Consider the following 27,684-nt stretch of genomic DNA (forward strand, 5'->3'; position numbering starts at 1 on the left):
TAATATGGAATTTGATTTTATACATTTCCAGGTCTTGAAAAGTATGGAAAATGGAAACTATTGTATGGAAATATATATGCGCTATTGTAGGCTACCTAGCTACAATCTCCTGGAAATTATTTGGTTACATAATGGCATACAAATTCAGAATAATGAAAACAAATGATTAATTGCATGATTTATAACATGAAACACATCTATTGGCTCAAATGTCACAAATTATTTGATTTTTTTTACTGAGGACACTGCAAAAACTCAAAATCTTTCCAAGAATATTTGCCTTATTTCTTGTCAAAATTTCTAGTCAAAACTAATCTCTTTCCACTTAAAATAAGACTCATCACCTAAAAATTAACTTGTTTTTAGATAATTTTCACTTGTTTCAAACAAATTTTCACTTGAAATAAGTAGAAAAATCTGCCAGTGAAAGCAAGATTTTTATGCTTGTAATAAGAAAGAAAAACCTAACTTAACTTTCCACTATCAGATTTTCCTACTTATTTCAAGTGAAAATATGCTTGAAAGAAGTAAAAAGTGTCTAAAAACAAGCTACTTTTTAATGTGATGAGTCTTATTTTAGGTATAATGAGATTTGTTTTGCAGTGGAAGTCCGGAAATTTGGGTCTGGAAAAAGTATGGAATTTGGAAATTTAAAATGTGTAGGAACCCTGTTATTAAAACATGATTTCTGTAGTTTTTCAGTTTCTAAAATCTTTATTATTAGTGCAATGGAGCTCAGCATCAAGGCCTGGGGTGTGTTTAGTTTCCATATTTAATTTATGGATGTTATATACCCTATGTCTGACTCTTATAAAGTCAGTTTTCAGTCTATGTGTGCAGGAGGTTTTAAGTGTCCTTTCTAACCTTTAGACGACACGCTGGTTTCTGAGGAGCTGCCTCCATCGCTGCTGCAGCAGTGTAACGTTAAATTGGAGTGGGTTCCCACTCCAGAGGAAACAGACATCCACATACAGATGGAGGACGTGCGGCTGCAGCATTGTGACATCAATGTGGAGCAGGCTCCCATCGAAGAGGAAACAGAGGTCCAGATAAAGGTCGAAGACGAGCCGGTTCCGTGGTGTCATGTCAAAGTGGAGGAGGAGGATGCTGTACCAGAGGAAACAGAGTTCTACATGCAGGTCAAAGAGGAACAGGTAGATCAGACACCAAGGCTTATATTTCCAACAATACTGATGTCAGATATGTTAAAGCATTAAATGTGAGCTTTTTCTATCTTCCAATGCTGTAACTGAAGTGAGTCTGAAGAAAACCACAGATGACAAATGGACTGAAAGTGATTATGCTTTGTCGCCTCCACAGAGTCCTGGCATTGAAGTCCTTGTGGAACAAGATCAGCCTGTAACAAAAGAAAAGTCACGTCAACTTTGTGGTAAGACAATTAAGAAATTCTGTTATTTGATGAGGCATATTGAAAAGAGTCACAAAGGGCACAAAACAATACCGTCACAACAAGTAAATCAAGTAATCATCTCATCTGAACAGGGACAAAAGCCAAAGAAGAAATTCCTCTGCACAACGTGTAGCAACTGGTTTCAGACATATTGCAAGTGGATGCCTTTATCGTTATTATTTTTCAGATCTTTATTATTAGTAGCACAGGTACCGCAATATTATTATCCTGCTGAGTGAGCATGCATAGAGGGCATGGCGGGTTAAATGCATTACTCACTTATTAGGGCCACGGGGCAAACGCCACCAAGACACTTTTACTATTGTGTGGATATCTTTTTCTAATTTTTCATCTCCCGTGTCAATTTTTGACCCACAAATATATCAAAACGTGCGTTTCTATCAGGATTGAGATGTGCCATTACTTTTCTCTACAGAATATTAATTTTTCACGGCCTAAATTGCAAAAAACTGAAACATTTAGCATTGAAGAGAATGAGATGAGCCAAAAAGAAAAAGAGTGATTATTGAAGTCTACTGCTCTGGCATACTTTAACCTAGAGACTCCATTTAAACTTTAAAATGTAGACACAAGTCTTGACTATTGGTGTATTAATCTACATTCTGATAGGTATTATAGTTTTTAATCAATCACTGTTCAATGACCATGATCATTTTGGGGAGAAATTTTAAAATTATAATGGGTGTGTATTAACTCATTGAGTGCCAACCACATAATTTTCCGTTTTTCGTTCCCATGCATTGAGTGCCAAAAACGAGATTTTACGTTTCTTTTAAATTACGAAAATAGACACTCTAACAGGTCTAACAGGTCATCTATTCGCGTGGTGGGTCTATCATTAGGTGGCAGTCTCGCCTTCCTTTTGATCGTGGGCGGTAACTTCAAAAGAAAAGAAGCCCAGCAACTTTACAGGCAGCACTTTTCGGGTGCTGAAGGGGGAAATGAAAAAGTTGAAGAAAAAAAAAGATATTGCCGTGCGTTTTCGTCAGACAACGCTGGACGAAACCACTTTTCTGGTAAAAGATGTGACGTTACCTGCAGACCCACACGCCAGATCAAAAGATGGGACTGATCGCTGGGCCAAGGCGAGGGATCCATCTCCACCATGGGCCGGGGCGAGCAGAGTGGCTAATAGCAGGTCCGGTCGGGTTCGCGCTTCCAAGAGGCCTCATCAGACTGATGAATATGGCACAGACTCAGCCGGTTCCGACGACGCGGAGGAGGAATTATGGCTCCTCAGTCGACCATCAGCAGCAGGTAAGATTATTAGTCATAACCCGGCATATAGGCTATGTCACGTTTCCACATGAATTATGTCCCCTCCGCTGTTGAACCCTATCCAAACATGTCTTTGTGATTCCAGCCTCAGACAGCGAGTCGGACTTTGGGGAAGTGCCAGAGGAAGCCTCACTTAGGCCTGTTACCCCGTCTAACTTGGGTGAGAACAACTACTATGCTATATCCGTTATTAATTCCACACATGGTATGCGTAAATCTGGTGCGTAAGAATAGATTTGAATATGGGGTGTGTGTGAATGGGGTTGTGATGGTTGCAAATGTAGGCTACATGTAAATAAAATGTCCTGCAAAGGAAAATACATTGAATTTAATGTCTAATATAGTATTCCTATGATTCCAGAACCAGAACCAGAGATGGAAATAGAACCAGAGGTGCATTCAAAACAGAGGGGTGAGTTTACAGTTACTTACTGTTCCTGTACACACAAACACATACAGTTGCATTTTTATGGTAATTTATTTATTTATTTATTTATGGCCGGTCAGAGCATGGATCCAGGAAGAATGGAAGAACAGAATGGAAGAAAGAGGGCTGGGAGCCACGAGAGATCCCATTCACCGCCACCCCAGGGCCACGAGGTGCAGCCAGACTGACATCTGACCAGCCTATTGATTTTGTGAACTTGATCATCACGGATGAATTAATGCAGACTATAGCAGACCAAACCAATCTATATGCTGACCAAGTAATCGCATCAAACTGGGTTAACGTTCTGGGGAAGAGAGTACGTTGTTGGAAAAAAGTAACTGTGCAAGAGCTGAGACAATTTTTTGGACTGTTCTTTCTCACTGGAATCATCAAAAAGCCATCATTACCCAGTTATTGGGCAACAGATGAAGTGCTGGCCACGCCCCACTTCAGCAACACAATGTCACGCAATCGATTTCAGCTAATTTGGAGGTTTCTTCACTTTAGTGATAACCTGGCAGATGACGGTAGCGACAGGCTGTATAAAGTCCGGCCTGTGTTAGACTATGTCTCATCAAAGTTTGGTGAGCTCTACACGCCCAACTCTAACATATGTATTGATGAGGGCATGATGGCTTGGTACGGGCGCCTCGCTTTCCGGGTTTACAACCCTCACAAACCAATAAAATACGGAATAAAATCGTACATAATATCTGACTCAAAAACCGGTTACTGTTTTGGGATGAAACCGTATTGTGGGGAAGCAGGGAACCTGGAGGACACTGTAGTTACCCTCCTCGACAGGCTGGCTGGGCAGGGATACACGTTGTACATGGACAACGACTACACCTCCGTTGAACTCGCTGAAAAGCTCTTGCAGATGAACACGCATATTTGTGGGACACTGAGAAAGAACAGGGGGGGACCACACACAATCAGCAACATTATAAAAAACTCTAGTCTTGAGCCAGGGGAAACCATTGCACTACACAACAACAGGGTCATGGTCCTAGCATGGAGGGACAAGAAAACTGTGAAAATGATCACCAGCCTCCACCAGGACACGATGCAAACTGAAGAGGGGCAGAGGGGCCTAAAAGAGAGGGTACCCTTACAGAAGCCCACATGTGTAGTAGCGTACAACAACTCAATGAATGGAGTTGATAAGTTTGATCAGAATATTGCTTACTACCCATGTGTTAGAAAGTATGCAAAATGGACAAAGAAATTTGTATTGTATTTGTTCCAGATCTGCCTTTTCAATGCGTTCATTTTGTACAAAGCCAGGAACCCCCGAGGCGAGCACAGGAAGTTCCTCACATTTATCCTCAGTGTGGTGAGGTCGTTGACTACCCTGGGGCAGGCTGGGGCCGGGGGGGTAGGAGGTGAGGAGGAGACCATAGGGGTGGTGGAGGTGGTCATTGGTAGGCAGAACAAAGAGCCAAGGGCCCCGAGAAGAGACCCTCAGAGTAGGCTGAGTGGCGGCATTGGAGCTCATGTGATGGCAAAGTATAGGGCCACTCTCAAGAAAAAAAATCCTACTCGCGCATGTAGGGTGTGTAAGAGGGGTGGGCAAAGAAGTGAAACTAGGTACTACTGTACATCATGCCATACCCCATTACACCTCAACAAGTGTTTCACTCTGTACCACACGAAACACGATTTTGCTGGTCACCAGTAGATTTAAAAATCTTTGGGATGGATCCCTGGATATCTTGGAGGCGTGTATATGTATTCAATCTATTTTTTTTATTAGATCTATTTTGTTTATTTGATTTATTGATGAAAACTATGTGATGTATACTGCCCTCTTATGTGGTATGACTTAAATTTGTATGGTACACTGTTTTGTAATAAATTTTCATGAGTTGAATTTTCATCTCAGTTGTTCATTCTACAGCAGTAGAAATGTGTTATTGTTGTTTTGTGTTGCCCCCCCATGATGGTTTTGAGACTAGAACAACAATATTTATCTTACACGAGCCCTTTGACCCAGAAATGTAAGTGGCAGAAGAGCGACAGGCTCAAACGGCGCACATTTCATAAAACAGGCTGTATCTCCTTTTCTAGAAAAAAAGCAGAGATTTTGATGAAACCCAGTCATGTTTAGCTTGAGTTTTCTCAGGAACGGTGGCACGTAGAAACAAACAGTTTGTACCCACTTGAAACTGAAAGTTTCCTCTTTCAAACGAGAGGATATGTATGTGTCCATGGGTATAATATAGAATATGCTATGGCTCTACAAAAATCGTCAAAAATGGTCTAAATTGCCGGTACACTTGACTAAACCTTTGGAAAGTGGCGCGGCACTCAATGAGTTAATTTTTCACGGCCTAAATTGCAAAAAACTGAAACATTTTGCACTGAAGTGAATGGGATGAGCCAAAAAGAGTAATTATTGAAGTTCTTCAAACGTCTACCGCTCTGGCATACTTTCACCTAGAGACTCCATTTAAACTTTAAAATGTAGACACAAGTCTTGACTATTGGTGTATTAATCTATCGTTCTGATAGGTATTATAGTTCAATGACCATGATCATTTTGGGGAGAAATTTTTAAATTATAATGGGTGTGTATTAAGCGGAATGTTCGGGCTAGAGTGGGTGACATCATCAGCTAGAGTGGGAGAAGTTATCTGAAATTGTCTGAAACTTTTCTCTTTCCACGCTGCTCCCAGCCACAATTTACACTCTACACAAATGATTTTTTCCACAGTTGCAGTCAAACTTGTCCTGTCTCTAACAATGTGCTCAACAAAGCAGAGAGACTTACGGCACTAGAGGTTTCAAGTGTCCTTTCTAACCTTTAGACACCAAGCTGGTCTCCGAAGAGCTGCCTCCATCGCTGCTGCAGCGGTGTGACGTCAAAGTGGAGCAGGCTCCCATCGAAGAGGAAACAGAGGTCCAGATACAGGTCGAAGACGTGCAGCTGCAGCGGTGTCACGTCAAAGTGGAGGAGGATGCTGTACCAGAGGAAACGGAGATCAACATGCAGGTCACAGAGGAACAGGTAGATCAGACGACAAGGCTGATATTTCCAATAATACTGAAGTCAGATATATAGTTTAAACGCCAATGGTCGCGAATTCACCTCAAACCGCTTCTATTCAAAATGCAGCCGAGATAGTGCATGTGTTCCCCCAATGTCGGTTCATTCCTCTTCGATACGGACCCTAGGAACATTTTGTCACTGGTTTCTCGTAGGACCAGTCAAAGTGGGAGCCACATCCGGGTGACAATCGTGATCATTTCCGGTTTTGGCGCTAGCGAAGTCAACATAGATATATATACCAGAGCCAGTCTACGATATCACTATTAGAAATTCTCATACCGACATCTATGGCGAGTCAAAGCCGCAAACGCGGATGGATTGTCTTCTTTGAGGTAAGGTATAGTAAAATAAAAATACATGTCTACTTACTGTTTGTCTATGGAGCTAGCAAAGCAAAATAGAGTACTTTTGACCGATATTTTTGAAGATATTAGAAGTTTTCCGTTCGTCGCGAATTCGCGACGTTCGGCCATATTGGCTAAATTAGCCATAGCGGCTACATGTAAACAATACTATATTTAGATGGCTTTCAGCAGTCACACAAGCAGTCACACACACTTTCTATAGCAAATACAATTCTTGTAACTCTCATATGTTGTTATATGAATGCAATTTTTGCCCTTTATTTTTACTCAGGAGAATATGCATGCATCCATGTGCTATGGAAAGCGAACTCCTGGAGTCCAAACCAGAGTTCCACCAGCAGATAGTGACGACAGCTGTCTTAGTGAGAGTGGAGACAGTGATGACGAGTACATACCTGGACAAGGTGATGAAAATAGCAGTAATAATACTATAATATTGTAGAGAGTTTCAGCTTTTGTGTTGTTAGCCACATATTTGTGGATGTCACCGTGAGAGCATGTTGTGTATATGTAAATAAAAATGTCTCGACTTTTCAATAGTATTTTTTTTTTTTTAAACACCAGGTGACCACAGCAGCAGCAGCAGTGATGACGGCAGCACTGAAGAAGACGATGATGCTGCTGCTATCAGAACGAAAAGACAGAGGGTAGAGTGGAAGTCAGTGAAACCAAACTCTGCAAAAGAAGTCCCAGTGTGGAAAGCTGCTCTTCCTGAAGCAGATGCAATAAAACTGCCCATTCAGTACTTTAGAGATTTCTTCGACATCAAGCTTCTAAACAGTATTGTGGAACAGAGCAATCTATACTGCTTACAAAAAAATCCAAACTGTGCGCTAAAATTGGATCGTAATGAACTGGAACAGTTCATTGGCACAGTAATTTACATGAGTGTTTTGCACTTACCTCGCTCACGAATGTACTGGTCCAGTGCATGCCGACTACCCCATGTGGCTGATGTGATGCCCCGTGGCAGATGGGAGGAAATTAAACATTACATCCATTTCAATGATAACATGGCACCAAGCAACAATGACAGACTTTTCAAAATCAGGCCACTGATTGATGCACTTCTCCCCAAATTCCAGGCTCTTCCGCAAGATCAAATGCTCTGTGTTGACGAGCAAATAGTGCCTTTCAAAAGCAAATCAAGTCTGAACCAAAGGGGTTACAAAATATTTGTGCTTTGTGACACAAAAGGGCTGGTGCATTCCTTTGACATCTTTGCAGGGAAAACTGGCCCTGCACCAGGAGGGCCAGACATTGGAGCAAGCGGGAACATCGTACTGAAGCTTGCACAAGTCATTCCGGGTGCACTCAATCACTTGCTATATTTTGACAACTGGTTTTCCTCATTGCAGCTGTTCGTTACCCTCGCAAACAATGGGATACCTGCTCTTGGTACAGTGCAGCAAAACCGCCTGCAAGGCTGCAGTTTCAGTGCGGACGGAGAAATGAAAAAGAAGGGCAGAGGTACATTCGAAGAGAAACAGACTGTTGTGGACAATGTGGAAATTAGAGCTGTGAAATGGTTTGACAACAGAGGGGTGATCGTCGCCGGCACTTTTGCCAGTGCCTGGCCTGTTTCCACTGTGGAAAGACGGGACAGAAAGCTGAAAAAGAAAATGGCTGTGGAGTGCCCGAACATCATCAGCCTGTACAACAAATTCATGGGCGGTGCTGATGCTCTTGATGCACTGATTGCCTATTATCGCATCCACATTAGGTCCAAAAAGTACTACCACAGGTTCTTTTTTCACTTTGTGGATATGGTCATTGCAAACTGCTGGCTGTTGTATCGGCGTGATTGTGAATCACTGAATATCCCGAAGAAGAAGCAGAGGGATTTGCTGTCCTTCAGAACATCTGTTGCACAAGCACTCTGCATGCAGGGCAAGGACTTGTCCAAGAAGAAGAGGGGACATCCTTCAGAAGATGTGGAAAGAGAGTTTGAGAAGAAAAGACACAGAGGCCCAGCCAAGGCAATACCACCACAGGAAGTCCGTGGAGATGCTGTGGGTCACTGGCCAGTGGTTGAAAGTTCACGGCAGCGCTGCAAACTCCCAAACTGTAGGGGGCATACTGTGTTCAAGTGTTCAAAGTGTAATGTTCACTTGTGCCTGAACAAAAATAACAACTGCTTCAGGGAGTTCCATGAGTGAGACACCTCAGCTGTTTTGTTGTTGTTATTGTTTTAATGATGTCATTCAGTTTTGAATGTCTATTAGACACAGTCCTACACACTTTTCTTTTTGATGGTTCCCGTCTTTTTATTGATGGTTCCTGTCAAACTTTTTTTTGTTGTTGTTGATGGTTCCCATCAAACATGAAATGTTTCTTTTTGCATCTAGCCACACACATACTGTATGCTGCATCTGGGCTGTCATTACACAGACAGTCAGAAAGAAGTGGTTGACGTCGGCTCAACCAGGCTTATTGTCATTATGAAGTTTTGAATGTCTGTCATGAAACCAGATTACAATTTAAATTTAAATAGTATGTTGGCATTAATAAAATCAATTTCATGCCTCAGATGAGAAATGTGTTTTAATTACTATTTTATCCATTAATGCCCGTTGTCGCTAATTTGCATCATACCCAAATTTATAACTATAGCCTGATGTTCAACAAATCAGTATAGTCTTCTTCTTCTGTCTTCTTTGTCATTTATGGCGGGCGGCACCTAGCCTGCCTAACACCAGACCTCATCTCAATGTAGATTGAGATTCGGTCCGGGAACCACCTGTTCATTTTTGTTCGTATTTGAGGTGTGGTTTACGAAAGCCCAGACCTGTTTATTGGGCGCTACGAATGTCTATCAAATGCGTCTGTACGTAGCTTATAGCCAATCGTTTCAATCATACCCGATGACGTATGTAGAGCGACAGAAATCCGATGAGGAAAAAAACGCTAAACATTATTTCTTTCAAAATAAACTTGAGGTCTAAACTACTTAAAACACCTTCTAACGCTGCTGCATCGAAACTGCATCATTTACATCCTAGATGTAAATGATTATATTAGTAACATCAACATCTCAACAGTGTACACAGACAACTCATCTGACCTTCAACTTTGGAATAGGCTAACCATAGAAAAACCCATTCTTCCTGACTGAGCATCTCTGGATCGAGTTCAGTGGGCGGGTTCTCAGCCAGCTAACCGCCGCACCTCTCCAAATATGGGAAGTAGACTCCCACTAAAATCCAAGATGGCGTAGTTCAAATGCCCGTAGTAGGATCACAAAACAGACCCCCCCCAAACCAATGGGTGACGTCACAGGTCCATTCTTTTTACAGTCTATGGTTTTAACATCAATAAAATTCAATATCCAGTCACACAAGCAGCTCCATGTTGTCCCTGTGTGATGATTAGGGACAGTCTGAAGACGGAGAGCTTTGAGGTTAAAGTTTATATTAATGACGGGGCACGAGAGGAAAATGCCACTGTTCTCAGCGAGTGTTTCCGCGGAATATCGACCTGACTGAAACACTGAGGACAGGTTGTATTTATCAAAGCAGGAAAAAAAAAAGCATGTCGCACCGAATGCGCACCGCTACGACATCGCTTTGGGTTTTGAGCACGCCTACATTGAAAGTAATGCGCGCAAAATACGCTACATCTGAACGGCCCCCCATGTACACACGCTTTAATCAAGGCGGCGACCAAAATCAACATTGGCCTTAGACAGGCAGGGAAAACCCTGTTATTGTGAGTCTGAAGAAAAGATGATGAATGGATTGAAAGTGATGATTCTCTGTTGCCTTCACAGAGTCCTGCTATTGAAGTCCATGTGGAAGTGGATCAACCTGCTACGGAAGAAAAGTCTTGTCACCTTTGTGGTAAAACATTTAAGAAGTGTTCTTATCTGATGAGGCATGTTAAAAAGAGTCACAAAGGGCACAAAGCCTTCAAATGCCCGGAGTGCAACAGGGAGTTTGACCAACACTACCAGCTGGTTCTACACATCAGGACTCACACAGGAGAAAAACCCTTCACCTGTGATTACTGTGGCAAAGCATTTTCTCAGAACTCAAGTCGTGTTACTCACATGAGGAGGCATACGGGGGAAAAACCATATTTCTGTGCTAAATGTGGGAAAAGTTTTACCACAAGCAATCATCTCAGATTCTGCAAAACACAAATTGCACCCAAAGTCACCCCAGAAAAGGACACAGAGGACACACCCCACAGATGCCCCGACTGCAAGAAGGTGTTTGCCAACAACCACCATCTTATTCAGCACCGGAGAGTTCACACGGGTGAAAGACCATTCAGTTGTGATTATTGTGGTAAAGCATTCACTCAGGTTTCTAGTCGTAATGTTCACATGCGACAGCATACTGGAGAGAAACCATATTTTTGTGATAAATGCGGCAGTATGGTTGCAACTAAACGTCACCTTAAAATCTGCACAGGGACAAATGACAAAAAGTCAAAGAAGAAATTCCTCTGCACAACGTGTGGCAAGAGGTTTCAGACAAAGTCAAACTTGAAGATACATATGGAGGTTCACGAGTCATGGCAGCGGCACATCAATGAGAAACTACAAGGATAAGAGTTAGATTTTCAAAAGTCATGATTTGATTGATTGGCATAGTTTTTTAGCTTTTGTTTTTTGAATTTTGATTAAAAATAATTCCCATAGACTTCCTGTACTTTCACTTAGAGACTCAATTTAAACTTTAACCTGTAGACAAAATTATAGTCTATTAATGCGGTTTTTAACTTTTGATAATGATGTCACCCACTCACGTAATGTTCAGGCTAGAGTGACATCATCGATCAGAGTGGGAGCGTTTTTTCGTTCTTGAAAAAGCGGAGAGTCTTACAGAATTTGAACTACGAGCCGCTGAGTGGTGCCAGTGCTATGCAGCTGACCGTTAACTACATTTTGAAGATTCTGGAAACTGGAGCCGTTTTCCAGAGAAAAGTAGGTTTTTCTGTTTTTTGACTACTATAGAAACATCAAAAACATATCAAAGTGTTCAGGAACGTCTGGTGCCGATCATAGACTTATTTCTCTCTGAAAGGAGCGACCATTTTGTCACAGTAGCTACAACTAATCCCAAATGTGAGACCATCACCTGAGGCCAAAAAGCACACCCTCTTTTCCCTGTTTCTTTGCCTGGCCCTGCCTTTGAGGGGGTGTCGTATCGGCTATCGTCATGGTAACCCTCCAAGTTACCGTGGCAACCTCTGAGCCTCAGGCCAGAGCCGCAGCTGAGACCAATTCATTAATTAAGAGACTTCTCTGGTATCTCTGCAGTTTATCAAACTATCTCACTGATAGTTCGGCCAAAGCCCAGCTCCAAACACTTTTCAGACAGAGGCAGAGTGAGAAACTGCAACATTATAAATGTATACATAGGACTAATAGAAACAATAAAATGACATGTAGCCTATGTGATTGGAAAAGTCTCCTGGTTCTGATCATATAAGATGTTTCTCCTGTCAGATACAGATTTGTGTTACATGGAAGGAGTTTGAGAGGTTTTTCCCATACATAAATAAACTATCTGTAAAACAAACCAACCACACACACACATATAACTTTATGTGAAAACGGTTAGGATATTTAAGTTGTAAGCCTTAATTTGAAAAGTACATTTCAATTGAGTCAGTAAAAACTAAGCAGGTAAAATCACAATGGCAACCTCTGAGGGCAGGCTGACACACGGGTGTTTTAAAACAGATTATGTGAACATCTAGGGTGTTTATATTGGTGTTTATCACTGACTGTACTTTACTGTCAGAGTCAGATGTATAATGCACAGGTTGACAGCTCCTTAATGTCAGTATTCAGAGAGAGATGTATGTCTGACAATTGATCTTCCCATGTTGACAGAGATCCTCTAACTATGATGGGCTTTCTTTCTTTTTTGCTCTCTGCTGCTTTATCTGTTCACATGCCTCCATTGTTGTTCCTGTAGCGGGTTTAATGGGTTGTCGTAGCCTACACACATTTGAGGTTAAAAGGGCATAGATTTTTATGTAATAAACACATTTTTTAAAAAGTCTGTCTGTGTGAGGTGTGGTGTTTGTTTACTTTTTTATTTTCAATATTAGAAATGTCCTAGTTTTATTTTTCTGTACCAGATGCTTTTGAGGATGAAACACTGCCTTATATCATGACTGTATGCTTAAAGGAAAACTAGACTCCTATGTAAATCCACATAACTTATTCCTGTGCCCCAGAATGAATTGGTCAATATTTGTGAAGAGGCAACACTCTTCTCAAAAGTTGAAAACCTGAGAGATCATTTTTCACTCATGGGGCTCTAATGCTATAAGGCTGTTCAGTGATTGTGTAGCTTCTTGTGCCCAAATAAATGTTTTTAAAACTTTTATATTTATATCCAATTTAAAATCTGGATGAGTTGCAGTACTATGACTGTCTATGACACATTAATTTCAGTTATAAATTTAGTAGCTTGGCTGATGAAAGGAATCCTCTGAATATTTTAGACACATTTGTAGATTCGTAATTCCAGTCAGTGTGTTTTGTACTGTTTTACTTTGTCATTTGCAGTAAATAATGGAGGTTAATAATAGCAGTTGCTACACCATTACATTTAAATGAGAGGTAGTTGGTTCAAACTGGCCCAGGAAAATATGTAGCTAGTTTAATTAATGAAGATAATGACATTAATGAATTAATTAATACAAAACATTAGCTAACCACTTATATTAGCCCACACTATCATTGTAATACACACATTATATTTAACATTTCTATTGCTTTTGTGTTTTATAATCCACAGAAATGGATCCATCAATTCATGGTTGTAAAATGCACAAAAAAAAAAAACTTTATTTGAACATCTTTGAGGTAAACCTGAGGGACGCAAAGTGCACCTTCCACAACAATGCTAGCAGTTAGCCTAATTTATCTAGCAAGCAAGTCATCGTAAATCATTATAACAGTAATGGCCAGTTAGCTAATGTAAACATCAGGGTTTTTGGGGGGGTCATTATCAACGAAAACAGATGTTATAATATTAATACACATTGAATTACTTACACGTCGAGCTCCAAGTCAAACTAGACGTCTCTGACTAGACGCCTTCAGCCGCCATCTTGGTAAGGTCTATAAAGTAAGGACACTAGTTGAGTGCTGCCTAGATTGATTTTTTTTTTTTCTTTAATCCAAGTACAAAGTTTGTGGGTGGTAAATGGTTCTTTTTTTGTTCTTATTTATTTATATATTTTCAGTAGAAAAAAGAGAAAATGTGTCGTTTCTTTTGTCTGTTTGCTAGAGATGCTTCCCAAAATTGCAGATTATTGACCTGTTGCAGACACGTCTATGGTGGAGGACTTCACTTCTAGCGTTGCATTGGTTGGACTTTTTTGGATCAATAATAATCATATTGATCAAAAAAAAAAAAAAAAAAGTCCAACCTCTTTTATATACAGTCTGAGTCCTCCACCACAGCAGGTGGCGCTGCTGCTGGAGAAAAATGAATTCAGGAAGCATCAACTCCGTCACATTAGTTGCTGTCATCCAGTCTTGGTGAACTTCTTTTTACAGTCTATGGGTGAACTGTGCAGCTTTCAGTTCCAGGGGAGTTCAGTTCATATCTCTTTTGTATATATATATATTTATTTATTTTAAATCCGTGTACCGACCTGCAGTGCACACCTGGCAGGTGGAGGTGTCGCTGTGTCATGTTGGAGCCGCAGCTGCTCAAGGTGCTGGTCAACGAGCGGCTGGTGGCGGCCGCCGAGGAGATCTGTGCACTTTTTGAGAAGACTATAGCAGAGTATCGGGAAGAAGTTGTCCGCGCCAACAGAGAAATCATCCACCTGAAACAGCAGCAGGTCGAGCAGCAGCAGCAGCAACAGACTGCTTCATCTGAAACTAAAATATCATCAATCACTGCAGGTGTGTGTGTCGCCATGTTACAGCGTTGCTGGGCAACAGATGCTCTTTGACGTTTGACCATGTAGTCGTGCAACTTCATGAACAGAGAGTAAATAATAATGCACTGGCTGACTCCTTTTGTAGTGTTGTAGTCAAGACTCACCCGAGGCTACATTATCCCTCAGGTAAAGAGAAAAGATAATTTTATTTATAAAACGGAAAGGTGAAATCCGGCGATCTGATTGGTTGTTAACCGTGGTATTGAGCATATACCACGGCTACTATTCTAAAGCCTTATCACAGCGTAAGCTATCACGTATGACTGGTATGAATGGAAGTTGTTGTCATGTATCCATGACAACGGACTGTTGCAGTCCGTAGCCCAAGACAGCTGATGTTTTTACGATGTTAAAAAACGGACTAAAGTAATTGAATCCACATGTTTAAGGTGAACTTTCACCTCCGGGGAGGGTTAACAATGGTAGAGGGGATTGAGCAGTGACTTTCATCTGAAAAAAAGCGGAGGAAAAGACGAGATGCAGAGCTAACTAGGAGCTAACGTCTGGAGAGGTGGGACTATTTTTTTCACAGTGAGGCTATTTTATTGGATAATATGTATTTCTGGTTGAATAAAACTACATGAAATTGATTGCGTATCCCTCTTTCATATTGCCTTTATTGGTAACCGTTGTATAAAAGCAATATATCGAGCATATACCACGGCCTGTCGTGATAAACATTACCTTTTATGTGAGTGACACAGAGAGAAATTTACGGTTTAAAAAACAAAACAAAAACGGTGTTATAATGAATTAAACACAGTTTTGTGATACCTGAACTTGAGTATTTCCATATTCACTTTTCACTATAGGCCTATGTATTTTACTATGTACTTTTCACAGTACCTTTACTGGGTTTATGCCCAGAGTGCAACTCATTTCCATTTCCTAACCCTTATAGTTATGTTGTTGTTGTTTTCAATTAAAATGTAAGAAAATAGAATGAAAAAGTTTGACAAAGTTTCAAACTACTTCTTGTGACATATTCAGATGGTTTGTTGTTTCCAAAGGTATTCAGTCTGTCCTCAAACAACAACAATGACGTTGAAGCTTTTGGAACATGTTATCTTGAGGTTTTTTTTCATCCTGTTGTATTCATACTTTTAAGACTGCTGGCGGGGAAGCCGTTCCTTCACAGCGGCCTGACCAGATTCCCACAGTGACGAGGAATGAGACCCACTGCCATCGGGAGATTAAAGTGGAGCTGGTTAATCTCCATATCACCCCAGACCAAGAGAAAGATTCTTCTGAAAATGGGAAAATCAGCCCTTCTGAATCAGAATCAGTTACTCAGACTGACTGCAAGCCTTTCCCGCCGTTCAGCAGTATAACTGTGACTCTGGGCGATGAAAGGAACGAGAGTGGTCCGAGTCACGGTCCTTCTTTTACTCGTCAGAAACGGACCAAGAGCGGTAAGGCGTCTTGCCGTTTCTGTCGCAAGTGGTTTCAGAGGGACTCCGACCTGGTCAGACACGTGGATGACAGTCACACGGGAGAGAAGGCGTTTAAATGCTCCAAGTGTGGCAAGACGTTTGCGCGTAGGGATCACCTGGCCGTGCATGTAAGGATTCACACGGGGGAGAAGCCACACACCTGTCCTTTCTGTGGAAAAACATTCGCTCAGAGTTCGAACATGAATGTTCACCTGAGGGTGCACACGGGGGAAAAGCCATATTTCTGTAAATCCTGTGGCAAAATGGTCGCCCACACTTACCATCTCAAAACCTGCGGCACCGTGGAGCTGCAGCAAGGGGAAAAGCCATTTCGCTGTTCGGTCTGTGGCAAAAAATTTCAGACTGTTTTGAAACTGAACACGCATATGAAGGTCCATGAAGCCAGGAAACTGCACACGACTTAAGTTACATTCAATCTCAAAACATTCATTATTTGCTTCTTTGAACAGATCAAATGTAGCTGGTGATTCAGTTTTCTTACTTAACAAGCTCACGCAAGTTCTCTGTTCTCTGTTGACGTTTTGCACTAAAGATCTCTCAGCCATGAACAACACGAACAAAGGCATGGTTTGATGGTTATATTGCACTTATTTGTTATTGAAATAAAATATTTTTTCTGTTTGGTAATGCAACTCTAACAATGAAAAGCATGGATCCCACATTAGTGGTTTAAAAACACATGACCTTCATTAATCTCTTTTATTTAAGTTAATTTTTCGTACAAATTTTGCACCTGTGTTCATCTTTGCTTCTTTGTACTTGCACTGATTACTTAAGACCTGCTTTAAAACAAGTTTTTGAACTCAAGATGCTTTTTATTTCATGTGTTATTATTATTATTAACACTACACTAATGAACATAGGCACACATGTACTAGAGGCCCAGTTCAGAGTCAAAACTCACTGTTATGCCACAAACTAAGTAAAACTACTATTTTATACACAATCTATCGAATGTACACGTCAAGTTCTATACCTATAAAAATAATGATAAGCATGGTGTGGGCTACATGATAGAGATGTAGGATCATATACCTATAGCTAGCAACAACAAACAAAAACAAAAAAACAATGTTTGACTGAGTTAAGTCATGAAGCTAGAATAGAAAAGTACTTTATTAATCCTTTGTGTCACAGCAGCTCCAATAGGATAGAATAAAAAAATGCAGATAATACGATAATTAGGAAAATAAAATAACTTAGGCTAGCAATAATATTATGGATACAGTAACAAAATCTGTATAAAATTATAAGGAGATATAAAACACATTTACAGTACTTCACTTAGTGCAGGATGAACAATTACGCAATTGAATCTGTGGAAAATAACTGCAATTTTAAATCAAAATTTAAATAAAATATATAATGACACAGAAATATGTTTTAAAATGTGCCACTGATAACGCACCAATCGACCAAAACAAGAAAAAGAAGAAGCACAACAAAGATCGTCTATTACTAAGCGGCGTCACTCGGGACTACAAAGTGAACGTTCGATTTCCCTCTCTCCCCCCGCCCCAACTGTCCAACTGCTCATCGCTGTTCCCTGATTACTGCTCCTGGAAAACAGGACGGAGTGAGCCATCTCGACGTTTTTCCTTTTCCTACATATCCCAGACAGTTCAGTTCATGCTTACCGGAGGAGTGTGATGATGATGGTGAGAGGTGATGGAGAGCGAAGCTGCCCCACACTGACAGAGACAAGAAGCGACGAGAAGACAAAGTGAACGGATAATGGTAAATAAATAAATAAATAAAAAAATCTCCGGACTAGTCTGTATTGTTAGCTAGCAGTTAGCCCCGTTTAGGTAGCATGCCATTGTTTTGTTTTGCACAGGTAAACGGCGTTAGTGGTTTCACTCCCTAGCTAGCTTGTGGTCATGTTAGCTAATCAGCGGCTGTGTTGTAATGAGGAGTGCGGTTCAGGATGGATGTAGGTTTGTTTTACGCTTTTTTTTTATTTAAACACAGCGCACTATTAATGAATCATTTTGTAATTAGCTAGTTAAACGTTAATGTTTACGTTGCTATGGTATGATGACACCTTTTCTGTCCATCCAGGTTGGAGGCACAGGATAAAATGGCAGTGGTGTTGTTATGTAGTGTTATATAGCTTATTATATGTTTGGGTAAAAATGTGTTATGGTTGTTGGTTTTTTCACGCTCAATGTGTTTGAATTAAAGGTTTAATACAGGCTTAATCCTGCTGCTGCTGCTGCTGCTGCTGCTGCACGACTCGGTTTGAACTGTCTAAGTAGCACAAAGCTGCGGATAGTGTGTCCTGGTCCTGTATCAGTTTACTGTCTGGGGTTTAACGCTGGCTGCTTTTTTTTTCCACTTCAGGATCAGCAAGGCAAGCACAGTCACACACAGACAGACAGAGCTGATTATTAATAGGATATGAGATTATCTTTAGTAAAAAATAAAAAAAATAAAAAAGTATCAGGACTCCAGTCTGCCTTTAAATGTAGTATCTATTTGCACATGTGCGACCAGTAAATTGGCTGTTTTATTTTTGCGGAAGGGTTTGACCTCTCCTACCACATCCCTCATGTTGTTTAGTTTGTTTTTTCCATGTTGTTTCACTATATTTGTAATTGTATGTGCTGGACCCTGGAAGAATAGCTATTGCTCATAATGAAGTAATGGCTAATTGGAGATCCTAATAAATAAACTATGTGTGAGGATCATGAATGAAAAGGCCAGGGTGTGATTGTTGGGACTCTTTTTATTTTATTTTATTATTCTTATACCAGAGGTCCAGAGTTTTGGTGTTATGACCATAAAGGTCAAGACAGATTGGTTTGGGTATTTTTTTGTCCATCTGTGACTGTTTTTGTATTTGTTTATGTTTGTTTTCTTCTTTTGGTACATGTATCTGTGTGTGTGGGTGTGTTTGTGAGTGGATGTGGGGTTCACAACTTTTGTAAGAAATGCTTAACCAATGATGTCAATGTTTTTCACAGAAAAAATGATAAACAAAGTTGTAAAAAAACAAAAAAAAACAAGAGGGTGTGAGATTGTGTAATACATTTATAAAGACCAAATTTGTTTCCTTCAGCTTCCTGCATGTGAAGCAGTTCTGTGCAGGTTCCTCTTCTTTTCTTTTGTTGTTGTTGGATAAAGCCTGAACTATTTTCTTCTTGCATTGATTTTGTCTTTGCTTCCATTTCCCAGGTGCATGAGGTGTTCAGGTCCAGCTAGGAGAACCCCACATGGAGCCGTACGTCATGCCCTTGCACTCCTACTCTCCCCCGCCGCTGGAGGATGTTAGCGACGGGGAGACGGGATCAGAGGACGAGGAGTTTGGAGACTTTGGGGGATTTTCTGTCGGGGCTTCCTGCTCCCCTCGAGGCGTCGCCGCCGATCCCGCTCAGCCTCCTCCCAACCCCAGAGAGCCTGCTCCCACCACAAAGCCAGCAACCCTTCGACCCAACTCCAGCTTTAATCGCCCAGTCGAACAATCCCAACCTGTATCCACTGTGAACTCCTGCTCTGACAGACAGCAGATAGACATGAAAGGGCGGGAACGTAACGCTGAATCATCTTTGCACCTCACAAACGGTTATGCTGAAGGAGCCCACAGCTCTGCGGCTTCTATATCTGGTACTTGCGCCCTCGAGGAAGAAACAGGGTTTGCGGATTTCACTGTGTTTGCAGAGCAGGCGGCTCACCCCTGGTGCTGCGGCTTCTCTCCCATGGGCGGCGCAGAGCAGTGGGCTGGCGCAGCGGAGGAGACCAACGTGGGCAAACAAATCTGTGGCGATTCAGGCTGCGAGGTGGTCATGGACTCTGAGCCCAGGTCTCATTGTGCACATAGGGTAAAAGGAAACGTTTGCACTACAGTAAAGCACTGTGAGAAAAAAGATGCAGCAACTTCTCAGGACAACCATCTGCCTCAGGAAGCTGCTGCTGCTGCTGCTGCTGCAGCTGCAGCTTTGGGATTCCCATCTGAACAGCTTCATCTCGGGGAGGAGGAGGAGGAGGATGATGCTTGCAGGCGTGTGCACAGCTGGAGGGAGAAGAGGCGTGGTTTCAGTTCTTTACAAACCTCAGAGGCGCGGGAGGATGGAGAGAAGAGCTTTTCAGAGGACCTGGCATCCTCCTGTGATGATCTGTCATTCGAAGGCTGCTGCGTTTCTGCTGACTTGGAACCAAATGTTTCATCTCTCGCTTCGCACGGCGATCAGACGGACTGGGACCAGACTGATGATGATGAGGATGGGGATGATGAGCTGGGAAGCTACGGGCGTCTGGACTGTTTTGCCGCCAACAGCAGTGTGGCAGATCTCAGCCAGTCTGAGGAGGCAGAGAAGGGTTTTCATCATTGCAACCAAGCTGCGACTCAGGAAACCTCTGCTACCTCCCACCAGTCACTCTCTTCTGCGACACATGATGAGTTTGCAGACTTCAGTGACGGTGGTATTGAGCGTCACAGGGACCGAGGGGGTTTGCAAACGGCTGATGTAAGGGCGCAGAGTCTAGGGAGCCTCCCGCCGAGCGACAGCTTTGCTGATTTTTGCTCGGCGCCCACGCAGGATGATGGAGAGGGGTCGTGGGCGGAGTTTGGAGATCAAAGAGCTGAAGAAGAGGGGAAAACTTTGACGCAGGGCGGAGAACAAGTCTGCAGGCTTCAGGCTGAGGGGGATACAGAGGAGGAACAGGACAGGGTGGGACAAGATGGAGTTATAAGGAGAAACAGCTGCCAGGTGGGAGATGTCACAGAAAACTGTTCTCTTTGTTGTTGCTTTTTATGATGATAATTAACAGTATACACACAGAAAACTAATTTCCAATGTTCTCTCATGTACTTTTGGTTTCATTCATTCAATTTCTTCTTTGTCACGTCCCAAAATGACCTGCTAGATCTTTTACAGGCATCAAAACAAACAAAAAAAAAAAGGTCAAATCACTTCTGTTCGGTTCATATTTCTGCACATCTGAACTGATCTTTTCCTCCTCTTCTTTCCGCGGCCAGGCGTCACTGTCGTGTCGTATCCAGCAGCTCCTCTGCACCAGTTTCCCAGACGTTGTGGTGCCGGCGGTGGAAGTGGAAGATGAGGAGGAGCCGCGGAGCCTCGGTGCTCTGCTTCACTCCCAACACCTCCCCGAGGGTGAGGAGGAGACGACGCCTGAACTCAGTGATGCTCAGTGGTGAGGACAACCGCCTGATGATGATGATGATGATGTCAATAACAGACATATATGACTTATACATTGGCAAAGAGATCATGATTTTAATGAGACTACCTTTTCAAATGAAGTACTTGATAATGATAATTACAGTCTTTGACCTTTAACTCACTTTTACTACTTTATTCTCTATTATTAAATCACATAAGTAGTAACTGAATGTGTTGTTTTGTTGTTGCTCCTGTGAATGCTTCCTTTCTTAGTATTTCAGATTTACTCTCTAAAAGAGTTATTAATGCTATCTTATCCCTCACATGTCTTACACTTATTTAAAAGGGATAGTTCAACATTTTGGCAAATTGGCCCATTCCATAACGCCATAGCTGCTCAGAGCTACGCTACGGAGGCTAATGGGATTTCTTGGTTTCCCTCATCAAACTCATCAAATACACAATCCAACAACTCCAAAACGCTCTGGTGGACAAGTTGTGACCTGCACATTCACCACACTATGAGATAATAACAGAACGTTACGAAATGGATTTGTTTTCAAGGTAATTTCGTGCAAAACAGCTGAAGCGCGTTCCCGTCGAGGGCAGTTTTTCAGCAAGCAGTCTCTCCATAGGCTCTAAAACAACTCTTGTCTCGTATCGTTCTGTTATTATCTCATAGCGTTGTGAATGTGCAGGTCACAACTTGTCCACCAGAGCGTTTTGGAGTTGTTGGATTGTGTATTTGATGAGTTTGATGAGGGAAACCAAGAAATCCCATGAGCCTCCGTAGCGTAGCTGTGAGCAGCTCGAGGCTCTGCTCCGCCGTTCTAAAAATAGCTTGCACCAACAATTAAAGGTAACAAACCTATTCCTAAAACTATAGGGATTATGGCAATGGGCCAATTTGCCAAAATGTTGAACTATCCCTTTAAATGTTTCTCACCATCTCCATCCAGTGTGCAGTGGGGCCTGTGGTGGCCACAGCAAGATGTCCACAGTGCGGTCGGCCTCCGGTTTCAGTGGGGGGGCTCTCACACTAACAGGACTCTGCTCAGGTGCCTCGGTGTGGACACAAGGAACATTGTGAGTTTGGCAAAACATGAAAAGCTGGAGCTGCTACTTCAGTGATTGATCAGTGCATTTGCAGTTGGTGAAAAAGTGATAAAAAACAAACCTGGACTGGCACGAATACAAGCTGTTACACTCCTGTTGCTTGTAACAGTGGGATCAATACACAGTTACAGGGCTGCAAGTTCCTCAAAATAAAAATGAACAATGAACCAAGACTTACCCTTTGGTCCGTCATTGTTTAAAGTCATTGTATATTGCAGATTCCTGATATATAAAATCACATATCTTGTTTTTAATGTGTGTCTTTGCCTCCTGAAAGGTTTTCATTGGGAAGAAGAAGCAGCCAGTAGCTGTGCCTGCTTTTGCATCCAGCCTGGTGAGTCAGCTGCAAGAAAATGTGAACAAAATTAACTTGTTCAAGATGCATTGTGATGTAAGAATAGAGGACTACACAAAATGTGTTTATAGAGTCGCTACAGCGTGAGTCATGACAGCTTCACTGCCATGAAAAGACATCATTTTGATATTGTCAGTTTTTGCTCAGTATAGGTTCTGTATTCTGTGTTTCCACTGTCGTTGCCATCAGAAGTCATGTCCCAAACCTTTTATTTTTTAAATTTCCATCCTGTTTTATCACCATCAGGGAATGCTAGAGCCCACCAAAGACTCTGTGCCAGCTGTCTGTTCTCCGGGACACACAGCAGTCGCAGCACCAGCGCCTACAGGGACCCAGACCCCCTCAACAGACTCAGTGCAGGTACAGTAAACTGACCCGTCTGGTTTCTATATAAACTAATTTACAGCAGTTAACACCACGTGGACGCATGAAGCTGAAGTTTACGTCTCTCTCCTCTTCCTCTAGGAGGCGCTCCCATCCAGCCAGCTGGACTGGAGCAGCCGTGGCCTTAGCAGCTCTCAGGACGGTACGTCCCCTCGCCGAGCCCCTCACTTCTGGGGCCGGAAGTAGACTACCAGCCAACCCTTACACGGCTTCTTCTAACGAGCCCAAACCTCTGAGAGTTTTTACTCTGGGCTCCTCTGGACTCCTCCTCCTCCTCCTCCTCCTCCGCCTCTCCTCCTCCTCCTCCAGGGCATGTGTGCTTCTTTTGATTTTACACCGTGTTTCCCCTCGACTCAGTCAGAGAAGTGTGAAAATACAAAAAAATATATAGGTATAAGATTCAACAACAGACCCCAATCCTGGGACCAAAAGTGAAACAGACGTGCAGCCAAACTTAAAAATAATCGGTTCTTGAAACTATTCCAAATCAATTACAGGGGAAACACTGCACTGGCTTCCCTTTCCTCCCTCCTTTAGTTACTCCAGTGTCTCATCTTTATCTGCTGTCTCCTTTTAGAGAGAATTTATCTCAGTATTTATCAGTGCCAGGTGTGAACGTAGAAGTGGGAACCTGATGTGGATGAAAGCTACTTGATTTAATGTATATGTTTAATCGAAGAACCATTTTCTTTATTGGAGGCCGCTGTAACTGGAGCCCAGTGTACAGCATTATTACACACTCAGACTTAGCTTCTTAATCCGACAGTATCATCCAGTTTTCAGCTTTATTTCTGCTTCATGTTGATGGAAACTATTTATTTGTTCATATTTGCCGATAAATGGTTTCCTCAGTTATGTGAATCGACTTCGGCGAAATCAAAAGACTCAGAAAACAAGTGGTATTCTTTGCTCAGGAAAATTTTATTCAGCATTAGTACAGTAGTGTTTGAACAGGACAGGTTGTTTTGTTTTTTTAATTCATGCTAAAACATGAATTATTCTGTGTGGCAACATGAAGTGATTCCATTAGACAGATATTATTTCATTAATAAGAAAAAAAACATTTGTTCGCATGTTGTTGCAGCAAATCTATAAATGTGTGTGTTGCTGCAGATGAAATGCAGCCTATTTAAATATCCATCAGCTTACTAACAACAAGATAAAATCACTATTATTTGCTCTTTGTAGATCGGTGACAATGAACTTGGCAGTAGAGTCTGTGTTACAGCTGCATGTGTTTGGAGTGGGCAACATGAAAGAATGCTAAATAATGCAGTGTGGCTTAAAGCTGTGCCAGATGCCAAGACGGAAAGGAAATGACTAGTTAAAAAAAAAAGGAGGCAAAAAGCTGAACTACCATATTTAGTAAAAAATGGCTTTTTACTATAGGCTGTTGTAGGAACTGACTGCCTGGCCGTCAGCTCCATGTTTGGTATTGATTGCACTGGTGGTTTGTCAGCATGCGGACAAGTTTGTCGTTTACAGACACATACTATAGATGAGCTGAATCCACTAACATTTAAATTCAACAGAGGCAAGTTCCTGAGTTAAAAAGAGCCTTTTTTTTCTTCCCAGGTTATATTTATGTTCAGTTTTGAATGTCACTCGATAATCGGTTGACACCAGCAACAATCCAAATAAAACAGATGTTCAGTGATGAAATAACATAACAACAAAGGCTAGTGTATTAGTATTGACAACAGAACAGTGTTGCAGTAATAAAGGATGCACAGCAGAGGGTAGTGAAAAACTAAAAACATGTTAATGTAGGAATAAATCAGCCACAAATACAAAAAGAACATGCACTATCTTTTTTTTAATTTCATATTTATTTGTGTTTTTGTTAAGTTTATTTCTTAATTTAATCTTTTTTTTTCCATATGGTGGATTGTGTGAACAGTGTCTTTGGGGGTTTGATTCATTTTCTGATTTAGGGGAACTACTGTCATGATAGAAAGAAAAAACGTACGCAAGACATAATTTCATATTTCAATCAAGCTCAAAAAGAAAATCGAGTTAATGCTGCTTTCTGGCAATTCTTTTCTTTCTTTTTTGTTTTTGCTCCTGGTGCACTGACACATAAACTGTATCAGCATGCCGAGTAGGATAGAGTGTCTGATTCTGAAGCGCTTCATTTTGAGAAAATAATTAATACCAGACTGATCCACTTTTTCAGTGTTTGGTTACCAAGGTGTTTCTACAACATTTCTCTAACTGCAATTACAGTATTTCATAATGAGTTGTGCCTTTATGCCAACAATTATTTTCTTAAAACAACTTCTTTCTTTTTTTTTCCAAATGGTGAAATTCTCACTGGACCTAAATATAGGTTGTTATGCTTTTTTATTTATTTATCCAGATTTACTGCTGAAATCCAGATCTAATGCACTGCAATAAGGACTTGTGGGAAAATCCTTGTAAATACTGAAATAAATCAGTTGATCCTTTCTGCTTCGGTTTTGCCTCTCTTCCCTCAGCTTTTCTCTCCGGCCAGCAGTAGTTTGGCTTTTCTCTGTGCTCAAATGCAAAGCTGGAGTATTCAAACTGCTTTTTTCCAGCTAGACAGAGGCCAAAAAAAACTGTTTATGGGTCAATGACATGATGCAACTCAGTGTCAAGTGGTGTAACTGGTATTTTTTCATAAAAATCTGACTTTATACAGGAAAGTAAATCTGGACTCAAGTGTGGAATAAATGCAATTCACTTCTGCAATGCAACACTATGTTTCTTAACAAAACTTTCACAATTAGTCACATAATTTAGAAAAAAAAGCTGTGTTTTTGGGATATGTCCTACCCAGTATTACCAATATGCATCAAAATTTAAATATAGAAAAAATCTAATTTTCAACTTAGAAAGTATGTTATATAAGTACACTTAGGATAAAATATCATTCCTTTGTGGTTACACCATTGAACATTTTCAGGGGCATTCAGTCTTACTTTTGTTTTAATAAAAAAAAAAGTTCAAATGTCACTTCAAATGACATAAAACCAACATGAATACAAAATGTACTTATTAACAACTCTGATGCATGCTTTTAAAACAATATTATAATATACAGATATTTCTGAATTGCTCATCTTGCCAATGCCCTTCCCACTCTTTTAAAAGTGGGACAGCAAACATTTGACATGACGGATAACTTCTAGATAACTAAACACTTCCGCAAATGTGATCACAATGTTCCCTATGTGGGAAAAAAAAGCCATATAAAGATCGACATGGTTGATAATAAAAAAAAAAAGTGATATAGTTGTGCCCTGCGGGTGCTGCTAATGCACCATGACCTCACCTCACTGTTACTAGGTGTGGTTACATTACAGGTGCAACAGAGTACACATCTGCCACCCTCATCAGTCATGCTGGGTGCGGTCAGAGGTGCAGACTCGACTTCCTTTAAACCTCAAAGTTATCCAATATACAGTGTTTCCATGTAACCAAGCAGAGAATCGTGCATCAGACTCCTCTTCTGTTGTACTTCATGTTTGGTCCAGATTTCCCTTCCCTGTTTCGGCCACCTGTCGTGTTAGTAATATATTGTTTAAGTGACTTCCTGTTAAATGGTGGTTTTAGACACTGTATATGATAGTTGAGGGACCATAAAAACAGACACTGCCTGGATAACATGAGCTTTGCATTCATTGCTTTGTTGGGTGTTTGCTGTGTCTCTCAGTCTTCCCTCTGCCCCAGTAAAAGGAGAAAAACTGTTTATTCTCCTTTTATGAAACACAAATCAAGCTCCTTTGCTGTTCCTCCTCACCCGCTGTCTCCCCCTCGCTCGCCAGCACAGGCTGCTCTGCTCTCAACCTGGATTGTTTTGGTCCTGAGGAGGAGAGCAGACCCAGCAGCAGCAGTAGAAGAAGCAGCAGCAGCAGCAGCAGCAGCAGCAGCAGCAGCAGCAGCCATAGCAACAGCAACAGTCCTCCACCAGGTCAGCACATCGTGAAACTGTAGCATTGGAGATTTTATAAACTGTCCGTCATAATTAAAAACGGTGATAAAACTGTCAAGGAAGTTAGTAAACTGTGGTTATATTTAGCCTTCGTGTGAAAGTGTGAGTCCTCGCTCTCTCTCTCTGACAGTGGGTGCTCTGTCTCTTCGGTAACACATTTTATGTTGTGTGTTTGTTTCACACACGCACACACACACATACACACACACTGGCATGTGAAGGAGTTGACCGTGACCTGTATGAGTTGACCATGAGCAAACTGGAAACCAGCAGCAACAGCGGCTGCATAGAGGACACTTTGAACCGGCTGATGTCGGCGGCAGAGAGGACCAGGACATCCGTCAGGTCGGCTCAGCTCAGCTCTGACTTCCTTATTTACACAATTTAAGACATGAGAAACAAAATAAAAGTATTGACAAGTATCCTCATTATGTGTGTGTCTTCCAGTAGGAAACCCCAGCAGGATGAAGATCTGAGTGCAGAGGCTGACGGGGTGATCGCTCGGCTTCCCGACCTGTCCTTCATGAAGGCCAAGGTCCTCATGTTCCCAAGCATCCTCATACCTGAAGACAGCAGCTACTCAGTTTTTGAGTGATGTCCTTTCTGCACATTGACGTAGCGATTGACGTTACTGCTTTGGTCAAACTGCGCCACCTGCTGGATACATTCAGATTTAATTAGCTGTTAGAAAGGCAAAATAACCTCCTAGTATTGTCTCATTCATTAATTTCAATGTCTCCAGGTATTACAGCAAGTATTACTCTTACTCTTCTTCGAGTCAACACACACATGGCTTCACTCCAGAGATTATTTCAGCAAA

General features: G+C 41.5%; 2 protein-coding genes, 1 long non-coding RNA gene and 1 pseudogene across 4 annotated transcripts; 3 read left to right on the top strand and 1 right to left on the bottom strand.

The window, feature by feature from the left end:
* Window positions 1-1,258: 1,258 nt before the first annotated feature.
* LOC146973184 (uncharacterized) lies at window positions 1,259-13,609 on the bottom strand. The gene is made up of 3 exons (XR_015037719.1): window positions 13,579-13,609; window positions 5,914-6,103; window positions 1,259-1,357 (listed from the first exon to the last, which is right to left on the bottom strand). It is a non-coding gene; the product is annotated as an uncharacterized LOC146973184 (long non-coding RNA).
* On the top strand, window positions 5,956-11,136 carry LOC146973185 (uncharacterized; annotated as a pseudogene). Its single transcript, XR_015037702.1, has 2 exons — window positions 5,956-6,150; window positions 10,327-11,136. The product of XR_015037702.1 is annotated as an uncharacterized LOC146973185 (transcript).
* Window positions 13,610-14,016: 407 nt separating the features above from the next.
* On the top strand, window positions 14,017-16,477 carry LOC146973186 (uncharacterized). The gene is made up of 2 exons (XM_085799450.1): window positions 14,017-14,447; window positions 15,586-16,477. Exons 1-2 carry the CDS (start codon window positions 14,223-14,225, stop codon window positions 16,333-16,335), a joined length of 975 nt encoding a protein of 324 aa, XP_085655576.1. The 5' UTR covers window positions 14,017-14,222; the 3' UTR covers window positions 16,336-16,477.
* Window positions 16,478-17,515: 1,038 nt separating this feature from the next.
* Window positions 17,516-27,529, top strand: LOC146973187 (uncharacterized). The gene is made up of 10 exons (XM_085799451.1): window positions 17,516-17,668; window positions 19,109-20,640; window positions 20,910-21,085; window positions 22,014-22,140; window positions 22,448-22,504; window positions 22,772-22,885; window positions 22,991-23,051; window positions 26,703-26,843; window positions 27,086-27,209; window positions 27,315-27,529. The coding sequence occupies exons 2-10, from the start codon at window positions 19,147-19,149 to the stop codon at window positions 27,457-27,459; spliced, it is 2,439 nt and encodes an 812-aa protein (XP_085655577.1). The 5' UTR covers window positions 17,516-17,668; window positions 19,109-19,146; the 3' UTR covers window positions 27,460-27,529.
* The last annotated feature ends 155 nt before the right edge of the window (window positions 27,530-27,684 follow it).

Source organism: Trachurus japonicus, chromosome 15, assembly GCF_045865225.1.
Source record: "Trachurus japonicus isolate A0001 chromosome 15, Traja_1.0".
NCBI lineage: Eukaryota > Metazoa > Chordata > Actinopteri > Carangiformes > Carangidae > Trachurus > Trachurus japonicus.